Here is a 24153-nt window from a genome sequence, read left to right as displayed (position 1 = left end):
ACACACATGTATGCAGGTGGCACACACATGGATGAACATGTATGCAAACACAGCCATACACACCACGAATTGTGCATGTATACATACGTGCCACTTGTAAAGGATGACTTATAACCCAAGTGCCTTTGCTGGAAGGCATGCAAACTGCATGCCTAAGCACACAAATGAACTCAGGGCTGAACGTATGTGACAAACACATACATGTACCCAGAGGTGTGCACATGCTACAAGCACACACAGATGTATGAGCACAAGTAATCCTCACACACACGTGCATGTGTGCACACATTTGAGGCTTCAGGCTATAACCCTGTCATAGTCACAGCCCTGGCATTCATTCTAATCCCACGATTTTCCCTTTATGAGGATCGGCGTGGTGTGGTGGTGGTGATGGGGTGTGTGTGTGTGTGTGTGTGTGTGTGTGTGTGTGTGTGTGTGTGTGTATGTGTATGGCACAAGTTGTACTGGATTATCGCAACCTCCTAAGAGTGTCCTTGGTGCTAAAAACACTGTACATAAAGTTTGGCTAATTTTCATCCAATTTAGAGAACGGATCTGCCACTCAGATATAAACCAGAGTGGAGTCATTCGAGACATTTCTGTTACTGAAATGGTGCATAAATGAAAAGGTCACTGGTGGGGGACTAATAGTGGGGGAGATAGGAGAGAAGGGAGAGAGAAAAGGAGAAGGAGAGAGAGAAAAGGAGAGAGAGAGAGAGGGAGAAAATTTGGTATTCTAGCGTGGCCATTTTAGTCTTAAACAGAGAAGCTGCGAACACACAATAAAGCTATATGCTTAATTGTACAGGTATATACTGAATTTGTGCTTACAAGACTTGAGCTAGAGACCAGGTCCTTGAATAGTGCCATCTTGCTTAACATTATTTCATTATAACATTGGTGGGAAGAAAATGATCCCCGCCTGCTTTAACTGAGAGCACATAATCTGAGGTCCTCTTTTTATTATTCCTTGTTATCCAAGCATTCACTGATGACATGAAGTAAGGAGCTGCTGTTCTTGCTGGGGGCTTAGGAGGAGGCTGGGAGATGATGGATTGAAAAAGGGGAGCATCCATCCCCCAAGGGAGGGAAAACAGGAACTGAAATGCAAGGTGTGTCCCTCTTCATAGCACTAGAGGCTTCTCCTCTTACTGATGTTTCCTTCAGAGAAGAGTCTGAGCCCCATCAAGCTCTCCCTTCACCCAGTGCTCCATGGAGAAGGCACCCAGCACTCCGAGGATGGAGGAGATACTGCTAGCACTACACTTTCTTGAAAATGGGTTTAAAAATTTTCTCTTCTTGGGGAGCCTCCTAAATGATGCCCTAGGGATGAAGTGGGGGCACTTGGCAATTCTCTGCCAATCAGGCCGGCAGTTCAACGCGGCGCAGGCCTGAGGATATGATGCTGCTTGTGCCTGTGATTCTGGAGATTATCCTGGTCATGCTCGGGTCCTCAAAGCCACACCCAGTGGTGCTGGGGACTGGGAGAGGTGTGGGGCCATGTGGTACTGGGAATTGAACTGGAGGTCCTTGCATGTGCCCTAAGCCCCACATAAGCTCCCCAACACCCTCTTTTTTGGGGGATCACACCCAGTGGTGCTCAGTGGTCACTCCTGGTAGTGCTGGGAATTGGGGGATCCAGGTTGGCCACATGCAAGGCAACGCCCTACTCACTATACTATCTCTGCATTTTTTATTTAACTTTATTTGTATCCCTCCCACATTCCCTCTGTTGTGGATGTTGTTGCAGTGACTGAGCTGGCTGGGGTGCTTGCTGGGGAGTCTTACATTAGGTTGTGTTGCCCACACACTTCGCTGTGGCACTCACGAAGGTTTGAGTTCCTTTAGATCTGCACTTTACACACTGCGCTGAGGCTGTGGTGCCTACTGGGGTGTGCTGTGGTGCTCACACACATATGTGCTGGAGGGCACATTTCCTCGCCATGGTGTTTCCACTGCTTTTTGTTTCATTTTTTTTTTTCATTTTTGGGGCCACACCCAGTGGTGCTCAAGGTCATACCTGTGAGCACCATCACTAAGAAGACATGTGAGCCAACAGGGTGGGGTGTGGAATGATGCTCAAAGGGCTGGAGGGCACCATCAAGTACCACCACCAGCAAGGAGTGACCTTGCCAGGGTGGTCCCTGAGTGCAGAGCCAGGTGTAAGCCCTGAGCATAGCTGGGTGTGGAAAACAAACAGAAAACTGTTCCCCTTGCCACCCCTCCTTTCCCACTCCCCCTCACCGCACAAAAAAAAAAAAAAGAAAGAAAGAAAACAACAACAAAAAAATAGAAAAGAAAAAGAGGAAAGTTTACAGCATGGAAATTCCAACCAGGAATTTTCAGAATGAATTTGGACTCAAGCAATTTTTACTTTATGACCAAGCCCTCCGGGGGAGCTGATGTTGCACTGGGTTTGCCCTACTGTTCCTTTTTAAAAAAAATTTTTATTTTTTTAGCTTTTTTGGGTCACATCCAGCCATGCACAGGGGTTACTCCTGGCTCATGCACTCAGGAATTACTCCTGGAAGTGCTCAGGGAACCATATGGGATGCTGGGAATCGAACCTGGGTTGGCTGTGTGCAAGGCAAACACCCTACCTGCTGTGCTATCGCTCAAGTCCCCATATTGTTCTTGAAGAAGCATCTTCGTCCTTGTCCAGACTGTCTGCGCTCAGTGGCGCGAAGTCACAGAGGCCTGGCCTTGGTCTGCCTCAGCCTTCAGTTGCGGGCAGAAGCCCCCTTTCCTGGGAACAGACCTCAGGTCTGGCTGGGGGCAGAGTTTCTCCTGAGACTTCTAGTTAGGAAAGGTTGCAAGGCTCCTTGGGCCCCTGAAGGTTCTGGCTTGAAGGTAAGCAGGCCTGCTGTCAAGTGCATTACTCCCCAACAGCTTGGGGAGAGCCATGGCACAACATGCTGCTTCTAGCAGTGAGGAAGCACACAGAGCTGGGTCGTGCATGTTGATGCAACAAACCCTGAAAACTATGTTTTGTCTCTTTAGGAGCTAATCCCATGGACGTGTGTGGAAACCAGACCAACTTCCCCCTTTCAATGGGATGTCTGGCGGAGAGCTTAAAAACGAGCCTTGAGTTCCAGACAAATCTAGGGATACCCATTCAGGGTTGATTGCCTTGTCTTGCTGGGAGTGCTTCCCCGGGGGTAGAGGTTGTACAATCAGGGGCCCAGAGAGGCTACTGTGATCCTTGAGTGATGTCCTGGAGCTATCCAGGCCCTCTGGTTCTCAAGACCTTTCCTTCCTTTAACCAGGGTTGGAAGGCTCAGGGGGCATCATGATCTTTACGGGAACAATGAGAAAAGGCTTGAGAGAGAGAGAGAACTGAGGCTGAGCAGGAGAGGATGCTTTTTCTCACTCAATACTCATATTCAGAATGGTTTGTTCCACTCATTCTCACTCTCATTTTTTAAAAAAAATTTATTATTATTATTATTATTATTATTTTGGGCCACACCTGGCAACACTTGGGGCTTACTCCTAGCACTGCACACAGAAGTTACTCCTGGTAGGCTCAGGGGACTATATGGGATGCCAGGATTTGAATCTGGGTCAGCTGCATTCATGTCAAGTGCCCTACCCACTGTGCTATCTCTCTGGTTTCTCTCTTTTCTTTTCTCCTTTTTTATAATTTTATTTATTGAATCACCATGAAAGAGGGCTGGAGCGATAGCACAGCGGTAGGGCGTTTGCCTTGCACGCAGCCAACATGGCCGACCTGAGTTCGATTCCTCCGCCCCTCTCGGAGAGCCTGGCAAGCTACCGAGAGTATCTCGGCCCCACGGCAAAGCCTGGCAAGCTACCCGTGGCGTATTCGATATGCCAAACACAGTAACAACAAAGTATCTCGATGGAGACGTTATGGGCCTGCTCGAGTAAATCGATGAACAACGGGAGGACAGTGACAGTGACACCATGACAGAAGTTACAAAGCTTTTGGGTTTAAGTCTCAGTCATACAATGAAACACCCGTCCCTTCACCAGTGCCCATTTTCCACCACCAAAACCCTAGTATACCCCCCACCCCACACCCTCCCCCTACCTGTGGGGAAGATGATTTCCACATTACTCTCTCTCTACTTTGATCACATTCAGTATTTTGACACCAGACACACCATTATTATTTGGGATTTTACCCCAGTACTCAGATCTGCTGAAAAGTCAACAGTAGACAATTTGTTTTCTATTGCTGGTTATGAATAACATATGATGTTGCACGGCCACAGTAGTGGCCGTGCAATTTTGGGATTCCGAAATTTTAACAATTAAATCTGAAGGGATTTCTGCCAAAACCTGCTGGGTTCCGAGATTTGTTTCTGAGTCTCTTGGATCATGGCTGTTAAGCAGCTTGATCAGGAGCCAGAGAGGCTGTTCATGGGCAGCCACTCGAGGTCTTGTTGGGGTGGGGAGAAAAGGGCTGGCTCCACCCCCATCCCGTGAGGTCCCATGTATCTTGTCACTGTGGGCCCAAACCTGACTGTCCACTGGCCTCTGGAGGATGGCGGCCACCAAGTCACCATTTCTCTGATCTCTTATTCTTGCTCTTTTCCAACATTGCTACAGAGTAGAAAGCAGGTATTCCCAGTGGCCAAAGAAGAATCCACTTTGGCTATAGTAGTGGCCCTTCCCTTACGGAATCGCCTATAACAGGGAGAAATTGAGCCATGGTGCTTATTTCTCATCTTGTTGATGAGGTCTTAGCAAAATCCTTCCAGTTTCCAAAACTTTAACTGGGGCTACCCCTGTCTTAGAGTTTATGGGATTATTGGTTGGAGTTTCAACCACAAAGTCAGCTTTCCAAACAGAGCCCAGGATCATAGGCTTCTTGATCTCATAATGTACAAAGTATCACCTTCCAGATAATAGCCAGGCAAAGGGACTGTGCTCACCACACACAGCAAGTCCTGTCTTGGTTTTCTGTCTCTAGTTCTCAAGACCAGCAGAGATTGTTCCAAGAAGGGTTGAAAAGCCAGAAATCTAAATGATTGAGACCTTACAAAGAGTATTTTTTATCTTGTGTTCAATACTGTTGCTGTTTAAAAGCAACATACACACACACACACACACAAATACACACACACAAATCTCAAAATATCACAGGCTACTTAGTTATTAAAAAAGGAAAAATTGGCATGTTTACAACAGAGAAATCCAGAAGATACCATCTTTTACCTAAGATAACACCACTTACCGATGGAACAAATTGGAACAAGTGGAATAAAGTAAAGGGATATCTGGTGTCCTCTGATATGATGCATGGAGAAAGCTCTAAGATCCCCTTTATGCTATTCTTGTGAAATATGTTAGATTCCTACTAAACTGTGAAGAAACAGACAAATCTAAATGGGCATAATTCTGCAAAGCATCTGGCCTTTGAAAAATCTCAACATCAGGAAAACCAGTACTGGGGAAGGTGAAGAGATTATAGAGAAGTAACCATGGGAAACAAAGCAAAGTGATAGCCAATGAGAACAAAATCTCAGACTCTGAGGGCATTACTGAGGTTACAAAGTTGTAGGGAGATGGGTGGTAGGGGTGGGGGGAAGAGGTGAGGGGGGCTAGAAGAGACACAGGACAGTGGTAGAAGGACTTTGCACTGTTGTATGATAGAAGTGTAGTAACTTTGAGCACCAGAAGCATAAACATTAATAGCACTGTAGCACTGTCCTCCCATTGTTCATCGATTTGCTCGAGCGGGCCCAGTAACATCTCTACTTTGAGACTTGTTACTGTGTTTGGCATATTGAATACGTCATGGGTAACTTGCCAGGCTTTCCCGTGAGGGCGAGATACTCTTGGTAGCTTGCCAGGCTCTCTGAGAGGGGCGGAGGAATCGAACCCAGCTTGGCCGGGCTGGCTGTGCACAAGGCAAACGCCCTACCACTGTGCTATCACTCTAGCTCCCATAAACATTAATTATGGTCACAGTCCTCCTGTTATTCATTGATTTGCTCAAGTGGGCCCAGTAACGTCTCCATCATTAGACTTGTTACTGTGTTTGGCATATTGAATACGTCAAGGGTAGCTTGCCAGGCTTTGCTGTGTGGGCAAGACACTCTTGGTAGCTTGTCAAGCTCTCCGAGAGGGGCGGAGGAATCGAACCAGGCTTGGCCAGGCCAGCTGGGTGCAAGGCAAATGCCCTACCACTGTGCTATCTCTCCAGCCCATAAACATTAATATTAACATTAACTATTGTAAAATAAATTACCTTGATAATCATAAGATAAATAAAATCTGGGGATCTAAAAGAAAATTAAAAGTGGGAGATATATAGTAAATGATTCTTAGCTGCTTTCTGCAGTGATTGAAAATAAAGACTTACTAGGAATGTTTGTTCTAGAGAGATATTAGAATAAGATCTCTTTATATGTTGGAAAATATTCTACCTTGGTTGTGATCATTGTAGTTATGAGGGAGACTGTCCTTGCTCTTAGAAGATATGATATAAAATTAAAAAATTTACTGATTGTTCAGCAACAAAATATGTATATGAAAATATTTATTCTTCTGATAAAAAGGAAATAATTTATTATTTATTATTTTTATTTTTCATTTTTTAATTTTTGTTAGTGAAACACATGAGGTACAGTTGTAGACTTACAACCCCCATTTCCCCCATCCCACCCTGCCTCTGTGGCAGAGCATTCCCTTTTGTTCTCTCTCTCCTTTTGGGTGTTGTGATTTGCAAAAGAGGCATAAAAATGAAATAATTTAGAGCTAAGCAAGTCAGTGGGTGTGTGTAACCTTGGTGTAACCTACTTACTAGCTCTAAACTCTCACCCAGAGACCGACTCCTTCCTTCCTTCCTTCCTTCCTTCCTTCCTTCCTTCCTTCCTTCCTTCCTTCCTTCCTCCGTCCCTCCCTCCAGGGGTGGGGGAGGGGCATATATAGCGTCAGGGATTGAACCTGGATTGACCAAGTGCAAGGTAAATGCCCAATTGTAGCACTATGGTTAAGGTTGTTGCTGCTTGAATAAAATCAGCAAGTCGCTGGGAAGGAGCCATGCCCTGGCAGCGGGTGGGGAATTTAGGGGCCTGAGGACCCTCTGTGTCTTGCCTGGCTTCCTTTGGAGGAAGAGATCTTTGGGATGGTGGAGGGAAGGAGCAGCTACCTGGTGGGGGCCACGTGTCTCTGTCCTGGTCCACTGAGAGATGCACCATCCACTTTCTCAGCCTTTCTGAGGGCTTTCGGGGAGACTTCCAGAAAGACCTGACCTCTTCTTTTTCTGGTCCTGACTCAGGCTGTGGAGCACCTAGGAAATAAAACATAAGTCTGCAGTTAAAAAAAAATGTAGGTGGAGGGATGGGTACTTGACCATTGTATAACTGAAACCCAAGCACAAAAATTTGTAAGTCTACAACTATACCTCATGGTGTTTCTCTAATAAAAATTAAAAAAAAATGTAGGGGGCTGGAGAGATAGCACAGCAGGTAGGGCATTTGCCTTGCACGCAGCTGACCTGGGTTCTATTCTCTGCATCCCATATGGTCCCTGCGCACTTCCAGGGGGCAATTCCTGAGTGCAGCACCAGGATTCCCTGTGCATCGCCAGGTGTGACCCAAAAAGAAAAAAAAAAGTAGCAGTGTTTATTAAGGCTACGTGATTCACAACGTTGTTTATTATAAGAGTTTCAAGTGTACAACGTTCCACTCCCAATCCCACTGTCAGTGTAACCTTGCCTCCTCCTGCCCTATCCACAGCCTGTATCCGTGGCAGGCACATTTTGAAGTCTAGTTTTTGTAGTTAGGGTCTCCTGCTTGCAATGCTGTTGGCTCTGTAGGTTAGACACATATATAAACCTACCTCATTGCTACACTACTGTTGTACCTCCAGTAAAATGTACAGATCCTCAATATATATAATTTAATGAATATTGACAAATGTATATATCCACACAAGCCCCTAAATGAATATTTCCACCAGCTCAGAAACTTCTTGCATGGTCCCTTCCATTGACTGACCTTCTAAATTCTTCGATATTCTTTATAGGGAGAAATCCAAATAACCTCATGACAAAAATTTCTCTGAAGAACCAGAGATAAATTTACAAAGTTTCTTAAAAGCCCAGCAGATCCATTGGGAACCTCCCTAAACTGGAGTCAGCTGTTTAGAGACACCTTTTGCTTTGGGCTAGAGAAGTCCCAGGAGTAAGAATGTGTGCTTGAGTCGGGGTTGGGAGTGAAAGTGGGGGAGTGATAGTACAGTGCGTAGGGCACTTACCTAGCATTCTGTGGACCTGGGTTTGATCCCTGTCATCCTATATGGTTTCCAGAACACTGCCAGGAGCAATTCCTGGTGCAAGAGCCAGCAGTAATCCCTGAGCATTGCGGTGTGTGGCCCCCAAATAAAAACACGTAACCAAAAAATGGATATGTGGTTGGCTGTAGGCCATGTGGAGGGAGGTGGAAAGGTAAGAATTTTTCCCCAAGATCACTAGGAGGCCTCATCCTAAAAGCGTATCTAGGGCGAGAGAGATAGCATAGGATCTGGGGTATAGGATTTGCATGACACCATGGCAGTGCTTTAGCACCCAGCATGACCAGGTGTAACCCCAAAGGTCCTCAGCCACCTCCTGGTGACCTAGGTACTCTTCACCACCACAAGGTCCAAACAGCACTGTGTCCTTAAACCCATACACTGAACTGTGACCTAATTGGCTGAGGGTTGCTGGGAGAATTCCCTGGTCTTCTGAGCACTGCTTGGAACCTTCTCTCTCGACCCCCAAGAAGCTACCTAAGTTGCCATTGGAATTGATTTCTCCCTTACCCAGATTCTCTTAGTACTCTGTGTGAAAGCATAAAATGTCTGCTCTTCGAGGGACTATAGGGATCATTTGATGTTACATAATAACTAGATTCAAAATTAGAAACTTTTTAAACATGTTGAGCTTTCTTTTATAATGCAAAGATCCAAATGTCTCCCCTCCCCCTTCCCTTGACTGCCAGGGGCCTGAAATCTAGTGCTCACCTGAAGCAACAAATTTATCCCACATGGCAATTGCATTTATTTCTCTGTTCTTTTGTACTCGTTCCCCTTCACCCCCCAATTTTAATATTAGTTGCTTGGTTTTATGTACAGATGTTCCCAACTTACAATATGCAATGTGTAATACATGGGACCATATTTCTCACAGTGCTGAACAGCGAGTGCCAGTGACCCACAATTCCCAGTCAACCATGCTACTGACTGGGTCCACAACTCTCTGGGGACAAAGAGTAAGTTCCTGAGCACCTTTAAGGTAGACTATGCTAAACTGTGACATTTGGTAGTTTAGGTGATTATGTGCACTTTCTACTTAAGAAAATTCACTTTACGATGCTTTTATTAGTATATAAAAATGGAGGGAGATTCCTATTGCATTTGTAAGCTGCCTGTAAATTCTTGCACCTTCCTAACACATGTGGTGCATTAGACTTATTTATATGCATGCCTGTTTTTTTTTTCCTACTCCAGTTTAGTGAAATACACTAATCAGCTAAAGGCTAACTGAATACTTTTGAAAATTGAGTTGAAGGGCCAAAGAGATAGTTGGGGAGCTCAGGTCCTTGCCTTGCATGTTGCTACCTCAGTTTGATCCCTGGCTTCTCATGTAGTTCCCCAACACTCCCAGATGCCCTGAGCCCAGAGTCAACAACAGCCCCTGAGCACTATCAGGTCTGGTCCAATTCCCCACTCCTTCCCCATGACTGAGTTGAATGTGACCAGGAGAGATCTACTTCAAGATTTTATCCTTTCTTCCTTAAGAAAATTATTTGTAGGGGGAGACCCTGGACTGATCAGCCTTGATTTGGGAGAGGGTTGCATTATGGGTCCTGAACGCCATCCTTCTGGACCTGCTTGAGTACTCCTGTGCACTCAGCTACCGGGAGCCTACCTCCTCCTGGAGCCTTTCCTTTGAGGGGATTCTGAGTGTGAAAATGAATCTCCACTGGGAAGATGAAGAGCTCTGCAGGGGGCTCACTGACTTTTCGTTGACTCCTCAGTGGGGCCAGCACTCCAGGTGGTTCCTTGGTGATAGGAAGCAATTTCAGACCCTTTGGTGCCTGGAGAAAATGTAAGAACAAAACAAAAGCCAAAATGGCAGCTATGTCAACCCTGTTGTCCTGCAGAGGACAAAAACATGATAGTGTTTCGCATCTCTAGCAGCAGGAGGTGCTGCTGGGATAAAGCTTCACTTGTGAGGGAGACTGAGAGGTAAATCAGCAGGGAACCAGGATCTCACTAGAGTGGCCTTGCTTAGCCTCTTGGGAGCCTGACTATATCCTCAGCCAACTAGTTATCTGGTGAAAATGTTTGCAGTGAAAATGATGATAGAATCTACCAGAAATGGAAATATCGATGAAAAGGGCTAAATCTCAACATCTGTTGTGATGGGGGAAAAGCAAGGTGAGGGGCCATCGTCTCTATAACCAGTTAAGTCAGAAAGGACAGCGAGCAGGAGAGTGCATTTACTACCCTCATCAGCCTCTCTGAGTCTCGGTGACTTCTGCTGTGGGATTGGGGCGACCAGGTCTCCGGTTTCAAAAGGTTACCATTCGGATGGAGATGGAATGAGTTAAGCACATATAGTTATTGCTGTGTTTGGGGTTAAAATTATTTCTATGATACTTCTCTGAGAGTAAATTCTTTTTTTAGTAGGGCTTAACCCCCAATCTTAACACTAGCAGAATATCTAGGTATCTTCATTCTCCTGCAGTATGAATAGAGATTTAAAAAAAAAAATCAGTGTCAGAACCAAAATCTTTGGTTCAGTTTTTTGTGTGTCCCCAAATCCTCGAACATAAGTGTGCATATGTATATCCAAATATATGTAGGATGAGAGACACTAGCAGTAGTACTTTAGGTACTACTAAAGCCTCCTGTTTCCAATTATTCAGAAGTTGCTGAAAATTTCTCCTTTTAGTTTGCAGCTTTTAACATATGAACTTGACTCTGGGGAATGTATATGTGTGCTGCAGATCAGGGGAGTTCAATTTCACAGGCGGAAACATAAAACCATTTTTTTTTTTACTTTGTCTAGTGCTCAAAAAGAATGAAAGGATCTGAAACATGTACTTAGATTCAAATAATCCAACGTACTTAGAATTAAGTGAAGGAGGACATTAGACCCAATATGTGCAGAGGACTCGTCATCATTCTAAGACATCAAGAAAAGGATTAGCCAAACAAACACAAGCACATAGGAGCTTTATGTTCCTGGAGACCTTCATGGCCCAGGTGCCAGCTGCCCACCAACTGCCCCTTACTGAATACTGACCTTGTGCATTTTATTTGACAAGGTTTGCATTGAGAAATCTATGTGAAAACTCAAATGGCTTATATGTGGTATGGCTGGAAAGCCAAGCCTTAATGTCTTTATTCCAATGGGAAAAAAAAAGGTGGTAGACTTTTAACACGGGGGTGGGGGGGGGTGGGGGGGGAGGTGGGAATTGCTTTCTGTGCCCAATCACATGCATAGACTAGGAGATGGGATGCCTGCCCCACCCTGCTCTGTGAACTCTTAGGACCACAGAGTCGCCGGCAGTTCCAGCCTACTGCTCACTCAGGGCCAAAGAAACTGGGAAAGAAGAGGTGCTTCTGGTATATATAGGAAAGTTCAGATTAGCTTAAACACAGGGAAATCTGAGAAAAAGCCCAAACAGACAAAACGGCCTTTCTCATTGGCACCAGGTCCCTTTTACATGACATACAGCCCTGTAATGAAGGATAGTGCCTCAGTGCCCAGTCAAAGGACACTTGCATGGTACGCATCATCTCCCATCCTTCCATTAGTCCCATCAGTCCTTTGAGGTTGGCCCTGTCATATGTGCAGAGCGACAAGGTCACTGCAGCTCAGAGAAATGAGTGACCTCTAGTTCACATGGGGCAGATTCCAGAAGCCCCATTAGCCTGAGCTTTGCACAGGTATCTGTAAACCATCAGGACCCACCTGGAGTTGCACAGCAGGTCCAGAGATGGCACACGTCATCTCTGCAGATGAAGGTACACAGGACACCCAAAGGGGTGACTAAACCTGTAAACTAGAAGCCCCATTTTCAAAAGTAACAGACCCCTGATGAAGCAAAACCTATCTCTGGGTTCAAGATCTCAGCATGTTGTGAGTTTGAACTAGGTCAATTGCTCCCTAGTTCCAAGCTCAGATCTGTAAGTCTGAGGTTTTACAGAGAACCCTCAACCCTTTAACAGAACAAAGTACTCTGTGGCGAACAGCGAGTGTGGTGATAGCAGATGCTTTAAGGTAGAATTCAGGGCAGCATGAGTTCCTTGCACTGTGTGCACCATTTTCAACATTTAGTAAATTACTTCAGCTTTCCTCCACTGCCAGCTCCACAGGGGTGTTCAGAAATGAGTGATGGGGCACAAGGCGGACCGGCCCCCAACATGTTGCTTTGTTATACCGATTATTTTGAATTAAAGTTTTGTGAGAAGCAAAAGGGTAAGAAAGAACACTCTGACCGTCTTTGTTCTCCCCAAAAAGCAGGAAATAAATATCCCACTTATTTGGGAGGAAAAGTACACTGGCTGCACCAGGAGGCAAAACCAAAATTCCAGAAAGGGGAATTTGGGTGTTCTGTGTGGTAGGGTGGGGGCAGTGGGGGAAGGATTGGAGAGTGGTAGATGGGGCGGGGGCACAGAAATAAGACTTTCTTCTATAATTAGTACCCAAGCAGAAAGTTTGTCTCTTCAAAATTATATTGTTTCTTTGTCTTGAAGACATAAAAGCCAGCCCGCTCTGGCCATCTGTTAGATTCTACATCTATGATGCCTCCATAAATACACAATTTGATTTGTTTCTTTGTTTCCCGTGTTAATATCTTTCATTTCAACTTTTTTTGGGGGGTGGTTTGGGTCATACCCAGTCAGGTCAAAGGTTACTCTTGATTCTGCACTCAGAAATTTCTCCTGGCAGTACCCAGGGGACCATATGGGATGCCAGGGATTGAAACCAGGATGGTTGCATGCAAGGCAAATGCCCTACCTGCTGTACTATCGCTCCAGCACCTCATGTCAATTTAATGATTAGCCCCACTGAAAGGGTTGAGGACCTTTTCCTTTCCGGCATGTGATAGGCCAGGTCTCTGTTTCAGATGTCTCTCCCTCATTTGAAATTAATCTTTCAAGATTGCACCACACACACACACACACACACACACACACACACACACACCTTTTTCTTCTTTACTTCTTCTGCTTTGTTCATGGCAGGAGCTACAGGAGGGAAAAGGCATCGCTCAGCCAGAGGCTCCCGTGGGCAGGGGCTGATCCTGCCCTCGCGTTGGTGCCGAGTCCCTTGCTGGCCTGTGAAACAGGAGGTGAATGAGACTAGGGTCTGGACAGCTGACTCTCCACTTCTGTCACTGAGCGTTAATGGGAAGCAAGGGAAGGAGAGGCTGCTTTGGGGAGCCAAATCTGTATCTCATTCTCTGGGCTTGGTGTAGTCTGTCTGAGTCAGGTGCTAAAATGATAATAGTTAATGTGTATTAACGGATAAGGATGGATAAAAATTGAGCAAAGTATTTTATATGCATTAACCACATCCCTGCAATTGCCTGACAGAAATATGATTATTATTACCATTCTGCAGATAAGGACAGGGAGCCACACCTGGCAGGATTAACACATTGATGCCAGTTTGTACCACTGGGGACTTGAACAGGGTTTAATTAACTCAAACTGATTGCAGTGCTGCTGTCAAGATGTTTTCTGTAACTTGTCCAAGATCACAGCTAGCAAGTGGGGGTCAGGAGAACAGGGGGAGTGACTACAGAATGTGTGCAGTTGGGGAGGGAGGGGCCTTCCCTTATCCTTCACATCTCCTGCTGGACATGGACTGTTATTTATTTTCTTGGAAGACTGGTACTTGGTTTTAGAGCCACACCTGACATTGCTTAGGGTTTAACCCTACCTCTGAGCTCAGGGATCAGTCGTGGTAGGATTGAGAGACTATACGTGGTGCTGAGCCTCAAACTCATGTCAGCTGTGTGCAGGCAAGTACCCAGCCCACTGTACTGCTGCTCTGGCTTCCCCGGGGCTGTTATTTCTAAGGTGAATGGCACAAAGAAATGCTACTCAGCAGGTCTCTGTGTTCTCCTACCAACACCAGAGGGCTGGGTTTATCCAGATTGCCAAGCAAGGCATAGGGCTTCTTACCGCTGACATCTGCCTTCCGTCTTGGGAAGGCTCCTCCATAGAACGTGACTTGGGATTTGTCAGTCAGGAGCCAAGAGGGATCCACGAGGGCATGTCCAAAGGCTCTGCTGCAAGTTGGCTGTGCTTTCTTTTTGTAGCTTTCCTCTGAAGTGTGTGTATGACGGTGAGTCGCTGTGGGCGTGTCCTAGGGAATGACAGTTACATACCCCTGTAAACAGGCTTTTGGAAGGGAACACAGCAACTTCCTTTACCAGTCAAACTTCATGTGGCTAGTAGTTCCCAAGGGTGGGGGGCAGGGGGGGACTCTTCACAGCCTGAGAAGAAAACCATGGTTAGTATAACAAGATGGGGAACACATATGATAAAACATGTGATTATGGGTGATAAAATGACGTTTAGCCATGATTGACAGATTTTTTCTTGCAAAAATATGTAAAAATCAGACTGCAGCATAAGTGCCATTTTTATACATCATCAAATGTTCCCATCTCTTCCCTCCCAATGTAGTCCTTTCCTCATTTCCTCCTTGTAGTTCTCACTGGTGTCTGACCTACTTCAAAGAGTTTACTCAGTCAGGTTAGGAGCTTATATTGTCTCTGTTGCTCTGAACCACTGTCGTGTGTGTGTGTGTGTGTGTGTGTGTGTGTGTGTCTGTACCCCCTGCTAACACATCTAAGAATGTATTTTACCCTTTAACTTGTTTAAATCTCATTTAAACAAGAGATGTAAGATAACAGCACCATTATACAGAAGAGAGAATTCAGGTTCAAAGTGAGTTAAAAGTCTTAAACAGACGTGCACACTTAGTAGGATGCACAACTCTCAGAGGCCTTTAATTTTGGAGGGGGGTGGCTTGACTATACTTGAAGGTTTTCTGGGCTTACTCCTGCCTAATGTGCTCAGGATCCCTCTTGGCAATGCTCAGGCAACCATTTACAGTGCCAAAATTGAAGTAGGGTTGGCTGCCTGCAATGCAAAGTCCTCAACCTCTGTACTATGTCTCCAGCCCCAGCTGATGTCTTTCAATGTTATTATTCCAAGAGCTCTTTTTTCTCAGGAAGACAAGAGAGACCTAGAAGGGGTCAAGACTGAGGTGAGGTTCTGTGGTTAAATGAGTGAAGAACTGTGAGTTAAAGTTAAATTGGCTAATATTAAACAAGGACTTAGAGGACTGGTCCATGATAGAAAACTTGCCATAAATGGGGGAGGAGGAGTGCAGTTAGGACTATGATGATGATAGTTGGGAGTGATTACTCTGGACAAAAACTGAGTGCCTAAAGGAGGTAAAGTGACATGCATGATACCCTTTTAGTAACAATATTACAGACCACAGTGCCTAAAAGGAAAATAAGGAGAGAAGAAAAGAGAGAAAACAAAGTAAGAAGGGAGAATAAGAGAGAGAAAAAAAGTGTCTGCCATAGAGGCAGGCTGTGGGGCTTGGGGGCAGGTGAGTGGAAAGAAAGGTGGGCTAGGAACTTTGGTGGCTGGAAAGTGCACTGGTGAAGGTATGGGTGTTGAACATGTATGACTGAAAATCAATCATGAACAGTTTTATGTTTTTTTTTTTTAAATGATTACTATTTTACCACTGCAACTCAACATGGTGCCTGTCTAAATGTGTGCATTCCCAAATGAACTGGTCATGGAACACTTTTCTTTGCAAAGCATCTGGCAAGGCTAGGATTGCAGAAGTGATGAGAAGCAGTGGTCATAACACTCAAAGGACTCTTCTCTGGAGAACTCCAATAAATGGTATAGAGAGGGAGCATTCCCTCTGAAGTCAAGAAGAATGGCAAAGGAAAGCCCATGAGAAATGGTACCTCTGCCTGGGCTTCATCTTCCTGCCAGGACTGCTTCCCGAGGGGTGGCAAGCGAGTCCCCTGACTGTAGTGGCTCTGAGGGACAAAGACCTGGTCGACATGTCCAGCAGCCCCAGCTTCCCCTTCATCCTTGCCCTGCTGACCTGTAAAGGTGAACAGTGGTTCAGCCCAGGAAGCCCGGAGACAGGTAAGATGCTGTCAGCTGCTGCTGAACCACCCAGTCCCACCCCTGCCTTCTTGATTTTCTAAGCAAAAGTTTTGACGAAGGCCTTTGGTCCTCCTCTGCCTCTGTTTTTCTGCTGGACAGTCAGGGTGGAGGATGGTGTGGCACTGGGAATCAGGAGAGCAAGGACGGAGATGCCTTCTTTGGTCTCCATATCCTCACCTGCAAAACGGGGGCCACCATTTCCTTGCAGAGTTGTCTGGAGTTCACATGACGTAAAGAGTTAGGTAGCCCTTGCAAATGGTGAGGGTAGGGGATCCAGTGGTGAGGTGGTGGTGGGTGTGGGAGAGGCCTGGAACCTGCTTCAAGCACCCGGGAATACTCTATCTGAAGCAAGTGGGTCTCCTGAGCTGTCTGTTGACTGCTAACTCGTGGGAAACCCTCTGCGGATGGATGCGTTCACTCGGACTGCTGGGTGCCCCCCCTGAACTCACCGTGTCTGTGCAAACCCCAGGAAGCCTCTGAGTCAACAGATGACTCTAGCCAAGTTAACAATCTTTCATCGATAGTTTAAAGGGTCCTGCAGTGTTTTCATCACCTACTCCAGGTAGATTTATTGCTGACAGTCTGGCAAATCTTCCTGGCGTTAGCAACACCTCCATTCTCAACATGCAGCTCCGTGGAACAGTGTGGGCTTGTCTTTCAACCAGGGGCTCTGGAAGTCTGCAGGGGCCCTGGGTATGATGGAGCTCTGGGCTCCTGCAAGCTATTCCCCCCGCTCTGCAGTCCTCTCTGTTCCAACCCTTGCCTCCAGGCAGAATGCTCCACACTTGTTTTTATGGGTTGGATGCCAAGTGTCCACTCACAGATAGACATATCACCCTCCTCAAACTGGCCCTTTTCTCTGCTCACCAGCTCCCGAAGGCTGCTCTTAATTCACAGAGAGTTGGAGAGATATATTCAGACTTGGGCTCAGGGTCATTGGAGTCTGCACAGGTTGTGGAGGCTCAGGGAAGACTGAGGAAAACCCCTTAATCTGAGGAGACCTAGAGCCAGTGAGGCCTTCCTACAAAAAGATTTTAACTCTACAGTGGGTGCAGCACTAAAATCTTTCTTAAGTATTCACAAATGATCTTTTGGATTCACACCAGGTTAAGATAGATTTACCCTGCCTGGTTGGATTCATATAGAACCAAGTGCATTTCTTAGGGTAGAGGAAATGAAGCTCTGTCAATGGTTGTTCTCCTGCAGAACAGTCTTATGTGGAAGACTGCCTAAACTGGGGTCAGGGGCATGTGGGTGTGGGGACATGGAAAGACGTTCTTCCCTCAGCTGCAACCCAGGTAATATTAAACATATGACTCAATATTGTGGGGAAATGGAGATTTTTCTCTGCAAACATCACCTCGGGCTCATTTTTTTATGCTTAATATAAACAGGTTTGCATATAAGGTTCTGTATGTTTAAGCTGTTTAAAGACCACAAAACTTGGTATCCCTCTTGATGGATTCAGATCACCCAGATAAGATGTACTGAGGTGACAAAATCAAGCTCTTTTTTGGAGGGAGGGGTTTGTTTTTTTGGGTAATGCCTGGTGGTGCTTAGGGCTTACTTCTGGATCTGTGCTCAGGGATCAATCCTGGCTGGGATGCTGGGATTCTGGGGATTGAACCCAGGTTGGCTGCATGCAAGGTTACCCACTGCACTATCACTCTGACCCTCTAATAAAGCTCTTTTAAAGAGTACTTTTGAACTTCTCCCCTGTGATTTTCTAACATACTACACAGGAGAAGAAATGCAGTATCTCATTTTGATTATCCTCATTTGCAGAGAGAGCAAAATAAGGATTCAGGAAGTGTAGATGACTTGGCTAAACTCACATTGATGGGTATGGGAATTGCAGCTAGGATTTTTGTTATTTCTACAAAGTATCTGGCAAAGGGAGAGAGGCCAAGGTGAGATAAAGTTAAAAGTAACGTAACCATTTTTCAGGATTATGATTTTTAAAAAACAAGCTAGACATCCTGTTAACAAATATTTATTGAACAGTTGCTATGTGCCAGAAGGTGGGTATGGTCATCTCCAGTTATCTATTATTTATTTTTGAACATGGGACCACACCCAGTGATGCTTAGGGTTATTCTTAGTTCAGCATTCAGAAATTATTGCTGGTGGTGCTTAGGGAAACATCTAGGGTGCTGGGTATCAAACTGGGTCAGCTGCATGCAAGACAAGTGCTCACCCACTGTACTATATATCCAGACAGTCATGTCCAGTTTATAAATGAGGAAACTGAAGTCCAGAAAGGTCACATAGTTTGAAATCTGGTACTAATGTTCACATGTCTAATTATTATTCTGTATTTCATCTCAGAATCAACTGGGCTCATGGATGTTGACTCATATGAGCAAAGTGCAAAGAGACTGATGCACTAATTTTAATGTATTCAGAGTTTTAATTTACAAAGAAAATACAATTGTCTGGTCAGCACACTTTCTATCAACAAACTACATATTTACCAGGTTAGTCTTGTGCCCAAGTGAAGACAAAAGGGAGGCATGTGGTAGGAATATTTGATGATATCAGTCCTGTAAACTGCCAAGTTCTTATCTACTTTTTTGATGGACAAGATTCTCTATTCTGATCAGATACTTTTCTAAGATCCAGATTTAGCTAGACACTCTCATTATTACTGGAAACTTCTTTTTTGCACTTCAAAAATTAATTTTATAATATATTAAGATTTTTGTTCTTTCCTGCTCTTTTCTCAAAAATTCAAGATACAAACAAAGGGCTTGTTTTCCACTCATTAGTCCTATCCAATCATCTTTTAATCTATCTCCCTTAGCAAAGGTAACTTCAGGATCTTTTAGTTCTTCAATTTTCCAAGAATGATAGTGACAAGTGAAATCCCTGTTGTATTGATCAGCTCACAATAATGTTCTGTCATCATAATTGTAGAGATGAGCAAACAAAGAGGTTAAGTGAGTTGCTCAAGATTTTGCACTGAGATAAGAGAGATTATAACCATTAAAACCCATATTTCAGACTCCAAATTTCCTATATTTTTACAGGGTATCACAACAAAGCCACAGGATAAAAAGATATTAGAATGGAACAGAACTAGAAAATGATTCAAAATTTAGTGTCTAGATCTTTATCTTTAAAACAGTAGTCACTTGCCACATATGACTATTTAGATGTAAATTAATTAAAATTAAATATTAAACTTAGTTTAACAGTTGCACTACCTAAGTGTCAAATACTCAACAGTTACATCAGACTAAGGTTGTGATATTGAATAAAATGCAACATTTTATCATAGCAGAAAATATGATTTGAACAGAGCTAATTTAGACTTAACCCCTTGAATTTACAGATTTGAACATGAAACTCAGAATCCCTAGACTTTATTCTGAGAAATTACATTTCAAGGTATTTAAAATGTCCCAGTATTTTGAGAACTGCTCAGAAAGTGAACATGTACCTTGTTCAAAGGATTTTCCTTGTTGAGTCCAAAATGAAGGGAAGACAGGCAGGAGGTGGTATTTTGGGGGCACACCTGAAAGATCCTGCTGTGGCCTGAAATTCTTTGGTACATTAAGTTGACTGTCCTGGAGTATCACAGAATCCTTGATGTATCCTAAAGAGTAGGTTGGGAGTTACTGGTAGAAAAAAATGGTCACCAGTCTACAGTTCTTGCAGGTGACTATCAAATTCTTTATCTGCATGGGTCTCGACTTTGGATGTTACTCATTAAGAAGTAGAGTGAGAAACTGAGAGGGACTAAAAAAATCACATAGAACCCTTAATGGTTCTCCACAGTGTCTTAGGCACTTTGGAGTCTGCACCTTGAAAGAGCACTTCTTCCCCTTCTCCTTTTGTAAAAACTGGTTCTCTCTGGAGAAGGAACATGGCTGCCACTTTGGGGGTAGGGAAAAGGCTTCTTCTGCTTTAGGAGAAACTAAAAAGCTTCTGATTTGTATCCTATCTGTTTCTTAAACCCCAAGATACTCCATCCAAGCTTTCTGCAGATATTTACAGAGGGTGTGGGGGAGGGGGGTGGGGAGTGGTGATGCACTCTGGCAGTAGAGCAGATACAGATAAAACAGACCTGGGCCCTTTTCATCTTTTTGGGGGCAGGTGGGGTTACTGCTGGCTTTCCACTCAGGAATTACTCCTGGCAGTGCTCAGAGGACCATATGGGATGCTGGGAATCGAACCCAGTTGGCCTCATGCAAGGCAAAGGCACTACCCTCTGTACTATCACTCCAGCCCTGGCCCTTTCATCTTAATTAGCATTTTTTTTTTCTGGTGCTGGAACCACGCAGCACTGGGGACTGAATGCAGGGCTCTTGCATGCAAAGCATGCAACTCCATCCTTCCAGCCATCTCCCCAGTCCCCGAGCCTTTTTAAAAAGCAGAGTCTGGTGAGAAACAGAGTTCTCCTGTGCTCAGCTGTATGGTCCCAGCTGTCAGTGCAATTTAAATTCAAAACAATGAACTCAAGGTTCGATGGAGTTGTAGAGAAACCTATGTCGAAGACAGCAGGCCTGAAATATGGGAAGATTTATCACAGGGGTAGAAAGGTGGGACCAGAGAAAATACCAGCATCACAAAATGGGTGAACTCCTGGATGTGAGGGCCTGGAGTGGAGACACACTTAGCCAGTGAACTCGTATCATTGTTTTGCCGTTGTTCTTCTGGCTCACCATCTCATCCCCAACAGACCAAATAAAATACAGGATTCCAATTGAAATTGAATTCCAGATAGATAACACTCTCTTCCCAGCCTGAGCATCTCACACTCAAGAGGGCCTTTGGGGGTCCAGTGATAAAGCTCAAGTGGTCGAGTGTATACCGTGTGTGTATGAGGACCTGGGCTCAATCCCTAGCCCTGTATGGACCCCCAAGTGTCACCCAGACCCAAGCACTATAGGAAGTGCCCCCTGAAAGAGAGGGGCTTTAGTGATGAACTATGCAAGGAGCCCACGAATGCACCTCCCTTTTCTTAAATCACACACTATCGTCATATGATTTCCAGGGGTCTGAGGCACATTTGTTGTTAAGAGAGGCTTTCATCCTTGAAGATATTGGGCCAAGGGGACAATGGTTTGTTCTGTCTTTTGTCCCACCTAATGGTATATCTTTAGCCAAGGGGCTCTTTATAAACGGAACTGCTAGTCATGGTCTGCTGGCTAAGAAAGTTAAACCCACTTCTAGACCGGCCTTCCATTCTCAAGTCATCATTTACTATGGAGAGGGGTGTTTTCTCTCCTTCCCCAAAGACATCCTCTAAAGCGAGGAGAAAACCAGTCTTCCTCTGTGTGTTTGTTGGTGCTGAAGAGATGGCAAACAGCCCAGTGGGCACTGGCAAACCCTCTGGCTCACCACCTCATCCCCAATGGGCTTGCCAAATAAAATACAGGGTTCCAGCTCAAACTAAATTCCAGATAGACAATTAACACTTTTTAGTAGGAAAATGTCCCAAGGATTGCGAATTGAACTTCTCTGTGTGTGCTTGTGTATGCGTGCATTAACTCTGGCACTCTAATCCTCAACCATTTCCTGTTTTCGTGTTTAAGCCTTTATAGAATGCACATGGGGTGACTTTTTCGTAGAAGGGTGTCTGTCTAACTCCTAAGTGGATTGTTGGGAGAACCTAACATTTTCACTTCTTGGGGGTTGGAGCAATAGCACAGCGGTAGTGCGTTTGCCTTGCGCACAGTCAGTGCTGCCGAGCCGGGTTCAATTCCTCCACCCCTCTTGGAGAGCCCGGCAAGCTACTGAGAGTATCTTGCCCGTAAGGCAAAGCCTGGCAAGCTACCCATGACGTATTCGATGTGCCAAACATAGTAACAAGTCTCAAAATGGAGACGTTACTGGGCCCACTTGAGCAAATCGATGAACAATGGGAGGACGGGAGGACTGGAGATTTGCCCACCTCAGGTGGGCAAATGTTAGAGCGAATGGGACAGGGAGTGTGGGGAAGATCTGACTCCTGGTCTCCGATATTCCTTGCCACCCCCATCCTTGCCTTATCTTGTAAAGGGGAGCATTGAAGTGGAGGCTCTGAAGGCTCTTGGGAAGAAGGTTCTGGCTTGGGATGTGAGTGTGAGCCTGGTGAGAAGAGAAATAGTGAAGGCCAGACTCCAGCTGAACTTCCTTCTGTGGGTGTGCGGGAGATTAAAGGGTAAAGCTTGTGGCACATGTGGGCAACCAAGTGGAACCAACTTTGCCTTAACACAAAATTGTACTTGAAACCATCCTGCTCAGGCCTCCATGGAAAGCCCCTGCTTACACCAGAATTTATGGAAGGGTTCCTCCTCCCGTTCCCACACTGACCTGCGCAATGGAGCCTGTACATAGTGCCAGGGGGCCATGTCCGCAAGAGGCCTCGCAGGTATCTCTTGGCTGAATACCCAGGTTGGATGTGCCGCTGGGCCTGGCTCTCTGGTTGCCTTCGGAAGTGGAGATAGGGTTGCCAGCCTCTGTCCTGCTCCCTCTGTTGGGACACCAGTAGGAAAATATGTGTCTGCTAAGCCCCGAGTCTCCCGGTGAGACACGGGCTAGTTAGCACAATACTCAGCAGTAACCCGGAAGGCTCCCAGAACGTGAGAGAAGGCACTACCAACAGATGCCTCAGTTCACAGACATAAACCAAGAGCACACAGAGCAAAGCTCTGAAAAGCCTCTCCAGCTTTTCAGCTGGGAGGATAAAGAGATATGAGAAATACCAGACCTCCATCTTGAGATAGAGCATCAGAAAAGGATAAAGAACCTCAAAAGAAAACACATTACTTAGTTTGGCCTGTGGAAAGCATTGTAGTACTTTTTGAAAAGTAGGGGGAGGGGGAAATAGTAATGGGGAAGCCAGCTAAGCAAATCAGTATTGACCAAAAGTGTTTCTCTGTGAATAATGGGATAGACACACGACGTTCATGCTGATGGGGAGCCTGGAATTTTGATAATATCTGGCTCTGTGGCATTTCATTGCATCCAGGGAGAATTCTCTGGGAACCTGCCTGCCAATGTCAGTCTCATTGCGCAAGGCCTCATGGAAAATTAATGTGAACAATAATAACTTGCACTTGGCCAGGGATTTCTATTATACCAAGAACTTTCACCTCATTATAATCCTTTGGAGTGGACAAGTTTATATTATAACCACTTAAGTGATGCAGGAGCTCTCCAAGGATGACTAGGGAAGAACAAGGGTAGCAAACAGATGGTGCTTGTATGGGCACCTCTCCTGCCTGCTTGCTGATGGCAGGCATCACCAATAAGTCAAGCTATTCTCAGACAATGAATTCATTGTGATCTCAGAATCTTTTTCTTAAATTTTTTTGGAATATCATGGCATATTTTAATATGTATATGACCAGAGTTTAAGTGTTCAGATTAGTAATTTTTGATAATTTTGTGACCACCCCAAATTGTAACATTTTGACAACTGACAAAGACAACCAACATTGTAATAATGACATAAAACAAAGTATAGAAGTTTTCATCAGTCTGGAAAGTTCCTTTATGCCACTTTCCAGTCAATGCTTTCCCTCACCTAGCAGTTTACTCATAGTTTCACATTAGATCAGTAAGTTTCTGGCCTAGTCTTCCTTACCATTTGTTGCCAGAATCTACTGAGAAAGTTTTATGGATAAAAAAATGAAAAGGAAAAAGAGAAACTTAGGGAGAGTAAGGTCATAGGGTCCTTGCTGGGTTTCACAGATGGGCAGAGCTGCGGAATGCTCTCATTTGGATACCTTCAGGGCGGGGCAGCTCAGGTCAGAGCTGAGGATTTAAGACCACCGAATGCTTCTCAGCTAAAGAGAATGCTGGAAGACCAAAGTCCATTAGAAGAAGGAATTCCTCTGCTAGAGAGCCAAACTTCCAGGATATTGACTCATTCATTCATTCATTCATTCATTTATTCATGTACTTCATAAATTAAATAAAACAGAACATCAATTCTGGACAACTTATTGGGCAGAAGATTCTTCTTATTGG

At 44.9% G+C, this 24153-nt stretch overlaps 1 protein-coding gene across 1 annotated transcript in view; it reads right to left on the bottom strand.

The window, feature by feature from the left end:
* KIAA2012 (KIAA2012 ortholog) overlaps positions 1 to 24153 on the bottom strand; it is a 119282-nt gene that overhangs the window by 83145 nt on the left and 11984 nt on the right. The window contains exons 3-9 of the mRNA XM_056111873.1: positions 22492 to 22651; positions 19634 to 19789; positions 15984 to 16126; positions 14164 to 14347; positions 13181 to 13311; positions 9887 to 10055; positions 7124 to 7264 (exon numbers count right to left, since the gene is read on the bottom strand). Of these exons, the coding sequence (XP_055967848.1) occupies positions 7124 to 7264; positions 9887 to 10055; positions 13181 to 13311; positions 14164 to 14347; positions 15984 to 16126; positions 19634 to 19789; positions 22492 to 22651 (1084 nt within the window). The remainder of the gene's footprint in view (positions 1 to 7123; positions 7265 to 9886; positions 10056 to 13180; positions 13312 to 14163; positions 14348 to 15983; positions 16127 to 19633; positions 19790 to 22491; positions 22652 to 24153) is intronic.

This window comes from Sorex fumeus, unplaced genomic scaffold, assembly GCF_029834395.1.
Source record: "Sorex fumeus unplaced genomic scaffold, SorFum_2.1 ptg000014l, whole genome shotgun sequence".
In the NCBI taxonomy this organism is placed as follows: Eukaryota; Metazoa; Chordata; class Mammalia; order Eulipotyphla; family Soricidae; genus Sorex; species Sorex fumeus.
Note: the sequence above shows the minus strand (reverse complement) of the source record. Positions and strands in the feature narration are given on the sequence as shown.